This window comes from Furipterus horrens, unplaced genomic scaffold, assembly GCF_987537825.1.
Source record: "Furipterus horrens unplaced genomic scaffold, mFurHor1.1.pri manual_scaffold_3, whole genome shotgun sequence".
Lineage (NCBI taxonomy): Eukaryota > Metazoa > Chordata > Mammalia > Chiroptera > Furipteridae > Furipterus > Furipterus horrens.
Genome location: NW_028327173.1, coordinates 16,735,808 through 16,751,206, shown reverse-complemented (window position 1 = coordinate 16,751,206; position 15,399 = coordinate 16,735,808). Strand labels below are relative to the sequence as shown.

General features: G+C 53.2%; 1 protein-coding gene across 2 annotated transcripts in view; it reads right to left on the bottom strand.

The window, feature by feature from the left end:
• Nucleotides 1–12,600, bottom strand: part of RPS6KA1 (ribosomal protein S6 kinase A1) — a 35,305-nt gene extending 22,705 nt beyond the window's left edge. The window contains exons 1-2 of one of the 2 annotated variants that reach the window (XM_090268860.1): nt 12,371–12,600; nt 6,125–6,169 (exon numbers count right to left, since the gene is read on the bottom strand). In XM_090268860.1, the coding sequence (XP_090124986.1) occupies nt 6,125–6,169; nt 12,371–12,433 (108 nt within the window). In that variant the 5' untranslated portion in view covers nt 12,434–12,600. Of the gene's footprint in view, nt 1–56; nt 170–6,124; nt 6,170–12,370 lie in introns of those variants that run through there. The other variant, XM_090268861.1, reaches the window with a different exon arrangement.
• Between the last annotated feature and the right edge of the window lie 2,799 nt (nt 12,601–15,399).

Sequence of the window (15,399 nt, the reverse complement as noted above, 5' to 3'; positions counted from 1 at the left end):
CTTGCGCAGAGTCATGGTGACAGACACTGCTGCAGGCAAACCAACCCTCTGCTCACCTTTCTAGGACAGGAGAGTGAGTCTTTTTCAACTTTAGGGAAATCTGCCGGGGTCTGCATGGTGGGGCTCAACTCTGTCACCAGAGTGCCCCATTACTCCCCTTACTTCTGCTTTTTCAGCCGTCCCAGCCCAGGAGGCAGGGTCCCTGACCCCCTCCTTCTCACTTCCCCCTCTGCAGGGAGGAGGGACAGAAGATGGGTCAGGCTCCCTTGCTGAGGAGAGGACATTATAGACCCCAAGTCCATGACTATGGGGTAGGGGAGGGATATATCCCTCCTGCCTTCTCTGATCCTAAGGAGGAAAGACGCACACAGAGTCACAGGTGCTGAGGCGCTGACACAGTGGGCACCCAGCACCTGCAAACACTCCTGAGAATGAGCAGCCAAAGTCAGCAAGCCATGGGCTCTGACTACCCTGGCCCAGAGAGCAGACACCCCTTACCCCATAGTGACTGTTCCATGGCGAGGCCCACCCAAAGTGACAGCCCACAGAGCAGGCGCCACCACATCCAGCCCTGCCCTGAAAAGCCTGACAGTCCAGGGTCCTGGGATGGGCAAGGGGACCGAAGGCGCTGGCAAGGAGCCACAGAGGTCTGAGATGAGGAGCCAGTAGCCTTGGGCAGGGGTTGACCAGGCCCAGCCCCCTTCCATGTGACCCTGCGGCATCACTCACACCAGAACACCCACAGGAACTAACACACACACAAATACACCAGGCTAGTGATCGGAAATCATTTCCACACACATCCCCTATGTGGAAACACACGCCCCCACGTATACACGGACTTCCCCTTCAAGTCCTCAGAGGGCCTCCAATAACAGTCTGATGATGCCCTGCCAGGGTTATAAAAGATGCCTCCTTAAACTGAGGCTTCTCATTGTACCCCAGCTTCTTCAGGAAGGAGTTTGGAGGCTGGGATAGCCCTGGACTCCCCAACCCTCAAGTCCCTGAGAAGCAAAGAAAGACTCTCCATGGCTAGTAGGGCACAGGAAGGGGCAATAGGAAGGAAACAGTCTCAGAACTGCCTTTGCTGAAGGGTATGTGCAGAGCCCGTGAGGCCTCTGGGTGGCAGAAGGGTGAGGACAAGCACCAGACCACATCCCCTGGTCCCTGCCCCATTCTCCCTTATAGATACTTCCTCTTACTTACTTCCTCCCACAAGGCAGCTGGGAGAGAAGACCAGAGGCCCCTGCCTGATCCCTGGTCCCTAGAGTTCTCACCCTAGGCCTCTCTCCACCAGCTATAGCCCAAGTCCACCTGCCAATCCCTGGCCCTAATGAATACCAACAGCTCCTTCCCCAGCTGGCAGCGCCTGCAGAGACTCCCAGGTGCAGCCCTTCTGGTAGGACAGATGTCTACAGACCTGTCTCCCAGCATGCCCCTGGGCAGGTGAGGAGAGGTCCACGGTTCCCAGGCATTCTTGATGGGGGAGCTAGCCTCGGGTACTGGGCCAGGACTGGCCTGGAGTGACAATGAGAATTGTGCCCTCTATAAATTGAACATTTATTGCATGAAGCCATTCTTTCCTTCAACTGTTGCTGGTATGGGTTCTGCTAGGCCTTGCGTCTTAGTCCCAATTCAGAGATGAGGAAACTAGACTCAGAGAGAAAATGACTTGCCCAAGGCTACATGGCTAGAAAGTAGGAGAGCTGAGAGCAAAATCAAAGTCTATTTGCTTCCAAGGCCTACACCTCTAAGCATTTCATTACTGCCCTGCCTGCAAGGCCAGCCAAACGGCATCCCATTTGGACATCACTCATAGCTACTGGCCCCCACTCTGTCCCCCAAGCCAGGAGCCAGACATTAGGAAGCACACACGTTAAGGCAGATGCCGGTCCTGACCTCAGGTAGCTCCAAAAAATAAATACATGATAACAAAACACAACTGTCCAGTGACAGAGCTATAGTCAGGTGCTATAGGTGCCCAGAGGCTACAACTACCTGCCTAGGGTGAGGTTCAAGTAGCTTCCAGAGCAGGGGCAGTCCAGCTGGACCTTGAGGAGGAACAGGAGTTGGCCAAAGAAAGAAGCAGTAAAAAGACACTTCATGTAGAAAGACCAATGTGAACAAGAGGCTTGAGGCCAGAAGTGCAGGCTGGGAAGTTAAAAGCTCTCCACTCACTAGCTGAGTGCACCCAGGAAAACTCTCTCCCTATCTAAGCCTCAGTTTCCTCTTCTGTAAAACAGAGGTTAAAATGAGATGTTGTTTATAGAAGCAAAAAGGGCCACAGGGGCAAAGGGACATAATGAACAGAACTTTTTCATGGATGAGTGGGCAGTCTTACTTGTGCAGTGTCTCCTCTGGGCAGGTGAAAGGGACAGAGCCCAGCCTCAGGGTCCCAGGTGCTGGGAGGGTGGGCTAGCCTGCCCTAGCCAGTCCAAGGGAAGTTCCCTACAACACCTGAGGCTCCCAAGGCTCCTCGAAGCCCACAGTCACATCCTGCCTGAGCTCCAGCCAGGGGAGCAAGAGGGATCCGGGAGGGATCAGGGTTTCATAAACAGGAAGAGAGGAGGGGAGGTGGGAGAAGCTCAGCTCTCAAAATAGACCTACAGGCACTTCAAAGGGGTCCAGCTCCGGAGATAGCCAGGGGAGGGGGCCTGGGGTGCCCAGTCTACTCCCAGGAAGGAAGGGAGGGTAAATGGAATCCCAATGTGCCTGAGGACACCAGGTACTGAAAAGACCCAGGGAGCCCTCCCCCGAGACTGCTTGTCCACACTATGGCTGCTAATCCCAAATCCCCGTTTCTACTAGAAACAAATAAAATAAACAATTGTTGAACACCGACACGGTACTTCACACCTTGTTAGATTCTTTAATTTATATGCATCCCATGCCCTCCTCCATGCCTTCCTCTGGGTAGCCCTGAAGGATGGACTTAATTCTCTTACAGGAAAAGCATCTGAGCTTCAGAGGAGTAAACCACTCACTCAAGGTTATGAAGCAAACAGGAAAGAAGGGAAGGATTCTGAACTCAGAACGCTTGACTCTCAAGTCCCCCTCCCACCTCTTCTCTAGCTGGAATATCCACCTTTCGCTCCAGCTGCCCAAATCCTGCTTTTCAAGGTCCAGCCAAATGCCAGCTTTATAGGGAAGATGGCCTGGTGCCCCATAGCCTATCCCAATGTTTCTTCCTCTGCCACACACAGCAGTAACCGTCCATCTGGTCCACCTTAGCTCAGTCCTAAGCTCAGATGCTACTGGCAGGGTTCCCTGGGACATGCTCACATCATCACACCATGGAGAGAAATGTGGGTACCTGGAAGGTGTTGTATTTCTCTGTCCATATGGGGCCTGATGCAGAATGGAAGTTCTATGTGCCACAGTCATATTCTTCCCCATCACAGTACCCACCACATAGCTTTTCTGTCTCCACCTGCTGCCTTGGGAGCTCCCTAAGGGTGGGGATATTGATTTCATTTTGTGGTTCCCAGTGCCACAGCAGCGTGCACTGAAAGTCTGCAGCAAAAGACAAACCAGCCCTCTGCCAGCTCATTCCACTGTACAAAGTGATGAGGTCCTGACCACAGGTTGAGCGCCCCCTGGTGTGTTGGGCCCAGAAGTGAGCACTGGGGATACTGTATGGTTCTGGGGCAACAGAGAAAATGGATGAGTAAGTTTCTAGGAATGGTGGAACTTGTGGGTCACAGGGACCCAGTGTTCCTCCTCTTCAACACCGAGCGTGCTCTGGGCTGGGAGAAGCGTGGGCTCTGGTCAAACAAGATCTGACTCCACTGCCCAGCCACTAGGTGACCTTGGGCCTCAATTTTCTCATCTGTAAAATGGGAATAATAGCAGTTTCTACCTCTAAGGGTATTGTGAGAACTAAAGGGAAAGCTCCTGGTGTGGTGCCAGGTGTGTTTAGCTCTTTCTCTTTCTTAATGTGGCATTTGAGGCTCTCACCACCCCATCCATTCCCAGTCTCATCTCCCCTCTGCCCCAGGATGTTCTGCTCTAGAGCAGGAGTCGTAGGCTTGGGAGATCAAGTGTAGGTTACCGACTGGGTAATCTCCTGTCCTCTTTCAACCAGCCTCTCTAGCTCTTGAGATGAGAAGCTGCACTTACCACCAGCTCCCCTCAAAGCTGCAACCCCCAGAACGTCAGTTCAAGTTATATACATCCTGGTTCTTCACTGGGGACCTAGAGCCCCTTCATTTTGTTACTAGGCAAGTAGGGGCATACACTTTGTGGGAGGAGATTCTGCAGACTTTGGGCGGAACAAACCAAGGGGCTCAGTTCTCACTACTTGCCTGGCTTCTGGTGGCCCAAGGTTGCCATAATAACCAACAGAAAAGAGGATAGGAGCCTACTTCTCTAACCCAGCCCTAACCCAGGCAGCTCAGCAACCTTATCTTAGGAGGCTGAGTCAAGACAAACATGGGGACCAGCCCTGGGTCTATCTCAAAGGTCGAGCTTATGGCAGGTCTAGTACCCAGGCAAAAGATGCAAATTGGAATCTGGCCTGTGCCAGGCCTGGCCAAGTCAGTGAGCAGGCATGGGGTCTGGGCATCGTCTGAACTGCTCTCCAGGGCAGGTCTTATAACCCCAGGAAGTACTGGGAAGTTCACCCTATCCATCCCCTGCCTCTGAGGTGCCACCAGACCAGGAGGCCTCACCTGCTTTCCTGTTCTGCCTCTGGATTAATAGTTGTCAACGCTTATTGATTTACTAAGTGCCTACTACATGCCAACTGGCTGGTTTGGCTCAGTGGATTGAGCGTCGGCCTGCGAGCTAAGTGTCGCTGGTTCGATCTTCCAGTCAGGGCACATCAGAGAAGGAAAACTCTGACTCCAAAAAACCTCCGCTGCCTTGCGGCATACCTCTTCAGGGGAAAGGCTAAGGGAGTAAACCCCGACAGAAAATCCGGAGCCGGAGTCCCTAAGGCGGTTTGACGTTGTAGTCAACACCGGCAACTCCTGCGGCGCACCTGAAGCCAAGCTGTATTGACTCCATCTTTCCCTTGGACCCTTCAGCTGCGAAGAGAGGGGGGGTCTGCTGCATGGGCAACAGCAGACCCTCCATATCACCCTGCCCAGGCTCTGTAGCTTCAGCTTCACTGGAGAGGACACTCCAGCATCATCGCAAGATGTCGATTTAACACAGGAGGAGACAGATACCGTGTCACTCCCAAGTCGGACTGCACAGCCATTCTCGGCGGTGCAGATAGACTCTTAAGAAGCTACACCATCGTCTCTCTAGATGGACGGCTGCCGACGACGAGTACCCAGGCAGACAGGCCCAGGCCAGGAGGATGTGGTCACTGGTAGGAAGTGGAGTTGAACAAGACACTGGGGTATTCATGCTGCTGGTTCTGAAGTCACTGTGTGCTAGGCAGTTACTGTCTCATATGTCCTTCACATCACTCCTATGGAGTAGGCACTATTATCATCCCCAACTTACAGATGAGAAAACTGAGACTCAAAAGGCAGAAGAGCTTCTGGTGAAATGGTGAGAGTAGAGGCAGGACTTGAATCAGGTCTACTTTACCCACTCTGCCTGCCTAGGTGACTTCCAAAGCCTCTTCACAACCAGCAATTCTGTGACCTCACACAATTGGGTGTGGGGGGAACCCAGGGGAAGCAGAGACAGCAGCGGTGAGGGAATAGCCTCATGTTAGGAACTGGGAGCCCTGAGAAATGGCACGTGTGCCCACCAGGTCCCCTCCAGCATCACATGCCCAGAGGATTCCAGGCCCTTGTCAGGCCAATTGACCTGAGGCTCTCCCATCACTCCTGTAGCCCAGCTGCCAAGAGTAAATAAACTAAGGAAGTGTCCTAGCCTGGGCTATGGGTAACCATAGCTAACATGGATTCTGCTTCTGACCCTGTCTGGGCTGCAGTCCTCTCATCTAAGAAACGGTAAGGTGTGAGCAAGTGATCTCCACGCACACAGTTGCCTTGAGGACTAGCTGGGACCAGAGAAGGAAGGCTGAGCTGGGAAAGGGGCAAGGGACCAGCGCCCTCACACCCAGGTGCGATGAGGACAGGCCTCCTTCCCCCTCCGTGGCCATGTAAACAGTGCCCACCCCTCCCCACAGTCCCTAGCCCAGGGTGCTAGCCCTGGTCCTCACCTTGGACGGCTGAAGTCCAGCTTCTTCCCCTGAGGCCTGTCCATTCTGGAAAAGAGAAGACATTAGAGAACATTGTCAGAGTTTACCAGCGTGGGACAGAACAGACAGATCCTGTGAGGCACCCCATCCTTGGCTGCTCCCAATAACTAGGGAGGACATGGAAGCGGGACAGTTCAGGGTGGGTCTCCCACCCCCACTTGCACAGTGGGGGCGCAGGTATCAAGCCCTCATGCAACAGCCTCTCACCACCCAGGCAGTGCATTTCCCGATACTCCCTCCCTCAGCTCTCTGCCTGGCAAATACCTATCTCTGAAGACTCAGTTCAAATGTCACCTCCTCCCAATAAGGAAAGGGTATGTGTGGCTCCCAGCTCTGCCAGAGACAAACTGTGTGACTTTGTGCCAACTAGTCAACTATAAGCAGCCTCAGTTACCTGACCTGTAACATGGGGGTAATTAACAGCCACTTCCCAGAGGTGTTGCAAAGGTAGAAAAAGACAAAGTCTGGGTAAGTGTCCAGTCCAGAGACAGTGGCTCCCCTGGCCTTGTCTCCTCTGGGACCCCTGCCCTGCCAGGTAGAATGGCTGCTGGTCCACTATGCCTCTGCACTCCTTCACCATATCACTTGTCACATTGCAGGAACTATTTACACACACAGGCTTGCCCTTCCAAATAAATGGAGTCCTGGGAGGGTAAAGATTAGGGCTCTGTGCTAACAGCTGCTCTCTTCCGAGCCCCTGTCACACACCAGGCACTAGGCTCAGTGCCTCACACCTGTGGCATCATTAAATCCTCATGACCTGGAAGGGAGGACCTAGCCCCATGAGAGAGGAAAAAACTGAGGCTGATGGGCCTAGTAATGACAAAGGTCACACAACTGATAAGTGGGGATTCAAATTCTGGTCTCTGACACCCGGAGGTGCTTTTAAAAAGTCTGCTGAAGAGCAGCCCACACCTCAGGCAGGGGAACTACCTGCAGAGGGCTGGGTACTGGAGCCCATCTCTGGGCCGTCTTGCTTTTTCCAATCCCCAGACTTCACATTCAGGTGGACATTATTCACCCTGGGGTACACCAAACCCAGTCCATCCCTTTCCCATGTGATACAAGGAGACTAACTTATCTGGGCCTTGGGGAGCTGAAAGGAGCTGTCTACCCCTCCTGGCACAGAAAGAGCGTGGTGAGGCAGACAGAGGCTTCTAACAGCTAGAAGACCCAGCCTACGGCAGGTCAGGACTTTGGAGGCAGGGGCTGGGTCCACAGGGCAGCTGTGGCTTTGCTTGGCAGCAGCAGGCACAGCTGTGTTCTGCCCATTACATAATCTCCCTGTCCCTGGAACAGCTACCCCCTGCTGCTCCCAGGACATCCTGCCCCCCTCCCCCAGACTCTTTAATGCCCCCAATCCTCCCCAGGGTCAGTGTTCTGCAGGCCCCACCACACACATAAATATATACACTGTCACATCTCAGCAGCCTCGGGAGAAGGGCCAGGTTGATCAGAGCCTGGGAGGAGGCAGGGTACATTTGTAGTTTGAGCTCCACTTCACCCAACATTCTACTCTTGATAGAATTCCCACAGATGGTCTTAACAGCCTACACACCAGCCCCCGACCCCAGCCTTCCCCTATTCCAAACCCTCATCCTTCCCAAAACTCAACTGTGATCACTGAACTTGAGTCACTCACTACTTATTGAGAACTGATATGTATCAGGCACCAAAACCTTCCACGGCTTCCCACTGCAGGCAGAGTACAATCCTAGCTCCTCGGCACAGCATTCAAGGCCACCATCTTCAACTACCCAACAACAGTGACTAAGAATGTGTGTTCTGCCTTGGCTGGTGTGGGTCAGTGGGTTGACCACTGGCCGGAGAACCAAAAGGTCACTGGTTTGATTCCTGGTCAGGGCACACGCCTGGATTGTGGGCCAGGTCCGTAGTTGGGTGAAAGGCAACCAGTTGATGTTTCTCTTCCTCTCTTTCCGTCTCTCTAAAAATAAATAAAACCTTTAATAAAAAATTTTTAAAAATGTGGGTTCTGGCCCTGGCTGGTGTGGCTCGGTTAGAGTGTCATCCTGTGAACCAAAAGATTGTGGGTTTGGTCCATGGTCTAGGCACATACGAGAGGCAAGCAATAGACGTTTTTCTCTCTCCCTCCCTTCCTCTCTCTCTAAAATCAATAAGTATATTCTCAGGTGCAGATTTTTTTTTTTAATGGGTTCTGGAACCTAACCCAGTGGGTTCAAATTCTGGCTTCTACCATCTGCATGACCCTGAGGTTACTTTGTTTCACAGGGCTTCAGTCCTCATCTGTGAAAAGGGGGTAAAAGTAATGTACCTCATCAGGTGGCTATAAGAAGCAAACAAAATAGTCTACAAACACATACACCTGGCACGTACTAGGCCCACAAACAATAGCCATTATTATTATTGGGCCTTATTCTTAAGCTAAACTGAATGACCCGAGACCCTGAACAGACGAGCTTATTTTAGCATTTGCATAATGGTTCATTCCTTCTACCAAGAAAACCCTTCCTGCCTTGTCCCGTTGGCAAACTCCTGGTCTTTTCCAAATGTCATCTCTTCTGTCTACACAGCCTCAAGTCCTTTCCTCCCTCCTCTGGGTACCACAGCGCTGAGGAAGCTGCAGGCCAACTCAGGAAGGAGCCCTGGCTTGTCTGTCATTATCTCCTTGAGAAGAGACATAGGGCCACAACCCAAAGTCATGTGTTGTAAGCCTAAATATCTGATGAGGGAGAAGAGGGGGCAGTGGGTGTACCCAGAGGTGTAGGCTTACTGAGCAGTATCCTGGATGATTCAGGGGACCCCACAGGCCCTGTTTGGCTGCCTCTACTCTCTGCCTTGGGTGCCATGTTCATGGAACCCCACACCTGTAAGAGCTGATGCATAATGTCTCTAGCATGGGGGAATGATAACCCTGGAGAAAAGACTGGTAGTACAAAAAATGACCACAGATGAGCTTCCCCTCACAGCCAGGGTCCTGGGAAGACAGGGTTCATTTGTCCTTCTGACCTGACTGCTGCTTGGATGGAGGAAAGAACACAGCTCTGCAGCCATAAAGACACAGCCGCTAATCCTAGCTCTGCAAACCACTCACTTTGACCTTGGGTCTGTCATATCATGTCTCTGAGCCTCAGTTTCCTCATCTATACCATGAAGGCAAGTCTGTTTTGTACACAGCTGCATCCTGTTGCTTGGAATAGTACTTGTCACATGATAAGTGCTCAATAAATTTTTGCTGAATGAATCAATGAATGGACGGGGACAATGATGCTGACTTTGCATAATACTGAATGAAGGACCTTGTCTAAGAGTCTAGTATAGGAAGGGCCCTTCAGCCTCTTAGAAGGTGGAGACCCACTCTCCTCCCTCTTTATCAAAGAGCACTGTTCATGGGGAAGTCAGAGGTAAGTTCCAACAGGCATCCTTCCTTCCCACCCAGGCGGCTCTGTTTTGGGAAGAGAGGCAGGCCCAGGGCAGCGTCTGGAGAAGCCAGGCAACAGATGGACAAAGACAGCACGTGCCCCACAGGCAGGAAGCAGCCCCAGGAGCTGGGTTCAGAGCCCAGCATTGGCAGTCCCGCACGCTGCTGGAGGCCAGATGCCAGGGCTGGCTGGCACCACCCATCCTCGGCAAAGGGCCTTTTGGGACGAGGAGAGTCTGCCAACATCCGGAGCCTCTCTTGGAGTACCTTCCACTAGGCCAGTTTGATCCCAACCCTTCCCCATCTTTGAACCTCCCCCAACTTGAGAGACTTGGGTTCCGATACTGACACTCTGACATTACTCCATAGACCAGTTCTCTGAGTTCAGTTGTCTCATATGAAAATGGGAATAATAATCCCTACCTTGAGAAGTTATCCAAATTATTTTATTTACATAAGGTGACACAGGTGAAGCAGGGTGGGTGGCACATAGTAAAGCTCTGTATATGGTAGGGCTGGGTTTGGGGACAAGGTTACAACTTTCAGCAAGGCCAGGGAAGGCCCAGGCAGAACCCTCACCCATACTTCCAATGCCTTTGCTCCACCTGGACCACACCCTGAGCCAGGCCCTGCCTCCCAGCAGCCAATTTTCAGCAGCGTCATGGGGAGGGGAGGGCAGGGCAGGGCATTCCAGATCCCAGGCCTCTGCCAAATGCCCCCACCAGCCCCTTGTCTGCCTTCTTCCCGCCCAGGAGCCAGCAGCAGTGCCTATACCTGCAGGTCAGGCTGCTGTATCACTTACATGTCACCTGGGCTAAGAACAGTGAGGCCCTGTTCTTCAGTGAGAACAGCCCAACCTGTGCCCTGGCTGCCCCATGGCTCCTGTTACCCAAACAATAACACCCAGTTGCCTGGTGGCTCCATGGAGCAGAACCAGGGGAGAACTGGCAGCAGTAACCAGGGCTCTGTACCCTCTAAAGCTCAGGAAGCAGAGGCTAGAACCCAAACCTGGCCACTGAAGAAACAGAAGCCCAGAGAGGCTAAGGACTGAGTAAGGGTCCCACAGCATTTCCAAGGTGAAGCTCCTGGAGGAATCATGCCCACCCCGCCCCACCAATCCTAGGAATTAAGGAAATCTTCTCCTCTCCACATAGTTTAAGTACAGTAGTACTCAAAACTGAGTTGAGTTTCCTATTTAAACCTGGCCTCCTGATTAAGCTGGCCCCTGCCCCAGGATTCCCTAAATGGAAGCAGGAAATAGTTCCTAGGACTGGGAATCAGGCTCCAGGCTGTCTGCCCTCCCTATCTCCAAGGTAAGTCCTTGGGTTAAGTTCCTCCCTGGCCTCTCCCAATCTACCTACCTCTAGAGAGGCCTATGTTGCAGGGGCAGGCCAGGGCAAAGTAATCCACCTCAAGAGCTTCCCCTACTCCAGGCCCTGGTGACCAAGTCCTGGGGGCAGAGGGGAAGCAGGGATAGGGGCTGCAGAGGGCAGTGTTCCTCACCTCAGAGGACGGTGAGTCAGCGAGAGAGAACCTCCAAGAGCACGCAGGGCCTGTAAAAACCCCATGGCAGGGATCCCAGAGCAATTTACTCCAAATTGCGCCTTCAGGTTGGTTACCTAATCCTGCCTCGCCCACCCTCCAATAGCCAGTGTCAGCCATGACCATCCCTTTAAAGGGGCAGCACACCTTGGATGCCAGGGACCAAGGGTCCTCACTCTGATCTCAACCTGTGACCCTGAAAGACAATGGCCCTTGGTGGTTGCCCCAGGTAAGAGGGGGCAGAAAAGGGGACCTGAGAAGAGAAGGAGACCTAGGCAGGGGCTAGGGGCCCCAGCCAGGAGAAAATCGCCTTGGCTCCCAGGCTCACTGAGGTTTCCACATCCGCCCTGCATATACCCCACATCCCCTTTGGAAAGGGAGTATCACCTGCCTCCTTCCCAGCATGAGGCTGAGAGGAAAGTTTGCTTGACCTGCTGGTTCAGGGGCTTGACTTTGACCGTGGGGGTCAAAGGACACAGGAATAGCTGGCCTTCTGCATGCTTAGCGCCTGGCACCATAGACTTCTCCGACAGGGCAGGAGCTACTTCTGGGAGAGGCTAGGCTGGCAGAGACCAAACTACCCAGGGTCCCAGCCCTTCTTATGGGAGGGGGCACCAGAAAGTAGCAGGCACCAGGGTCCTGCCACTCTCCAGAAATAATCTTCACAAGGTCGAAGGGCTTGTTCCCACTCTCTTCTCCACAGTCTGGGGCAAACACATGGTGTCCTCTGGCCCTAGCCTCGGGGTAAAGAAAACCAAGAGTTTCAGTCCCAGACCAGCAGTGGCACCCCACATTCCACAACTGCCAAGGGTCAAGAGGAACAATTCTTCTAGGGTCAGCAGAGGAGAAGAGAGGAGCTTTTGAGGCAGTGCGCTGGGAGACATCAAGGAGAAGTGGGGGTCCTATGACCCTAGTCTCTTGCAGAATTCCAGACATCAGGCACCCCGGCCCCGCCCGTCTGCGCTAATGGAGGAAGCCCCAACAGTTCCCGGCATGGGTCCTAGGGGTGTGGGGTGAGGGAAGCCAGAGCTTAGCGCCCCACGGGATCCCCTCCCCGGACTCAGCGGGCTCTCGGCGCTTGGCGGAACTGTCCCTCGCACACCCGGGGCAGAGGGGGGTGGAGCCCAAGAAAGGGCAAGAGATCGGTGGGCACTCGCGCCCTCCCGGGCGCCCGCCAGACAGCAGCGGCGCAGCGAGTCGCCACGCCCCGGTGGGGATCCAGGATCACCGGCTGCCGGCGCCGGTCCCCCACCCCGCTCACTCACCTCCGGGTCCAGCGGCACCAGCTCCATGAGCGGCCAGGGCTCCTTGAGCTGAGCGAGCGGCATCGCGCCGCCCCCGGGCTGCTCGCGCTCCTCCGGCGGGCGGGCGGGGCCAGGCCACACCGCCTCCGGGGTCCCGGGGCCCCGGTTCTGCGCCCCCGCGTCCCCCCGGCGGAGACCCTCGCGCTGCAGCTGGACTGACCGCGCTGCCGCCACCGCCGCCGCTGCCGCGGCACTCGCACTTCGGCTCCTTCCGTCATCCGGCGCCGCCGCGCCCATTGGCTACCTGCGTGAGGGGCAGGGCCGCAGAAGCCCCGCCCCAGCCCCCGCGGCGCGGCATTCCCAACACCGACCCCGGCCCCCACCGTTCCGGATGCTCTGATTGCTCCTTCACCGCAAGCCGCTGGCCCGCGTTCTGCTCCGCCTAGAATCCCGCCTAGAATCCCGCCTGGCTCCTCTCGCCCAAATTTTGTTCCCCCACCTCACCTCACCACCCCCAGCGTTGGCTACGCCAGGTCCGCCGCCGTTTCCCCTACTCAAGTCATTTGGAATCGCTCTCTAGATGTTCCTTCTTCCTACAGCGGGAGGGAATCCCCGGTAACCCCCACCCCACCCCCACACCGGAAGTCCCGGGCCTGACCCTGGCAGAGGCTTGAAAGGAGCCTGGGACCCGGTCCCCTGAGGCCGCTCCTCATGAGTCCTTAGGGATCCTCACTTTGGAAGTCAACACTGGGATCCCGTGGGGATCTCAGCGATCCAGGCCCAGGTAAGCTCCAACACGGTCACCACCATCAGAACCCACAGTGCCCCCAGAATGATTTCTTAATACGCATATTTTGCAACCTGTGCTTAAGGGGAGCTCATTTCACGCCAAGTCTCCCCAGAATCTCTCCAGCTGCAGGCCCAGATCTGGGCTGATTTGGACTGAGCCCCCTCTGAGTAGGGCAGGGACCAAGCTCCCAGGATGGACGACACTTGGGCTCAATTGGAGTAAAAGGCCAGGGAGGGGGATTCCCCCTGGAGAGATTCCGCCTCTACCTAAAGAGGTGTTAGGGATCTAGTTGTGGTGAGATTTATTCACACAGGGGCGAATGGAGGGATGAGCTTGCAGGTTCATGGGTGGGGAAGAACGGACATTTGCAAAGCTGTTCAGAGGGATGGAAAGGATTGTTTATCAAAAGCCTTCTGTGACCCAGCCTCCACCAACATGTGATTTCCTTGAATCCTCACCACCATCTAGTTGACAAATCATAAAACACCTGAGAAAGATGAGATGACTTACCCAAGGTCACACAGCAGGTCAAGAACAGATTAGGACTTTAAACCTGTTTCTTTATCTATAAAAGGGGAATTATAATCCCAAACTTTCAGGTGCTGAGGATTAAATTTATTTTAGTTCAATAAATATTAATGGCTACATATTACATGCCAGGCCCTCTTCCTGAGCATGTATTGTAACCAGGCCTGCTTCTAGATGCTGAGGAATAAAACAAGGCCTCTGCTCTCATGGAGTCTACATTCAGTCTGGTATGATTAAGTAATCGCAGCTAACACTAACATAACACTATGGAGTAGGCACTGTTCTAAGCACTTTACCTGTATAACCTCATTTAATCGTCACAACATTATGAGCTCAGCACTGTACAGAAAAAGAAACTGAGGTAGAGAAATCAATCATCTCATTCTCTGGGGCCCTCTAAGATTACACAGCTGGAAAATGGCAGAGCTGAGAGACAGCCCTGCAGTCTGGGCCCAGAATTCGTTTTGTTCACTCACTCTCCACCTCCCTGATGAGAAAAGTGAGTACTAAACCCGAGGCGCCCTAAACTAGAGCTGGCAGCTGTTATTAACGTCAGTGTCGGTATCACCCAGTTCCGTTGCCCCAAACTAGCTTGTGATGGCCCAACTGCTACTGTTCAGGGCTAGCATTGTAATATTTGGACATAGTTTAGTTGTTGTTTATCTGAAATTCAAAATTAGCTCTGGCTGGTGTGGCTCTGTGGGTTGAGTGCTGGCCTGTGAACTGAAAGGTCACCTGTTCCATTCCCAATCAGGGCACTGTGCCTGGGTTGTGGGTCCCCAGTTGGGGGCATGCAATGTGCAGCCAGTTGATGTTTTTCTCCCTCTTTCTCTCTCCCTTCCCCTCTCTCTAAAACTTAATAAATAAATACAATCTTTTAAAAACTGAAATTCAAAATGGACTGGGTGTTCTGCATTTTCATTTGCTGAATCTAGTACATAATCCTACTTGGGGCTCAGAACAGATTGCAGACAGGTTCCAAATATCTGGCTGTAGGCCAGATTGAAATTACATTTAGGAAGAGACACTGAGATGAGACCCAGAGAATGAGGGTAAATGACTTGGCTAGGAAGATAGGGTAGATAGGTGGCAGTGGAGGAAGAGAGGGGAAAGCAAGAGTGATTTTGCCTTCAATCTGCCCCTTTCCTGGGGCCTCTAGTCCTCTCTTTTCGTTCTTACAGAAAAGGGTTTTCTATCAAGTGCCTCATCTCAATTTAAGGACTGACTAGTGATTGTGTTTTCCTATGAATACATTTTACTTCCTGTGGCTCCCTGCCCAAATGTTTTGGAAAGACAGTGGGTCATACTGGAAAAAGGGGGTACAGAGCACACCCAAGCCCTGCCTGGGGAACTTATGCAGATCAGCTTGCCCAGGTCAGCTTGCCCATCTTTGCTGTAGGGACAGCAGTCGCTCAGTAGAGAGCTATAGAGACCAAACCACAATCTGCAATGTGCTGATCCTGCAGTCCGAGCTCAGTTTTTTCTCTATCTCTCTCTAGGCTCCTACCACAGGGCCTTTGCACATGCTGTTCCTTATACTTAAAACCATCTTCCCTCTTCCTCAGGCCAGCTTATCTCCAAAATCACTTCATCAGGACATATTCCCTTACCTTCCTGTTGTACACACTCATAGCAATGAATACTTCTCCTTAGCACTTCAGCACTCCCCTGCTTGAAACCCTCCTGTGGCTCCCCCATCACACTTCAAACCTCTTTATGTGTTTATGTGATT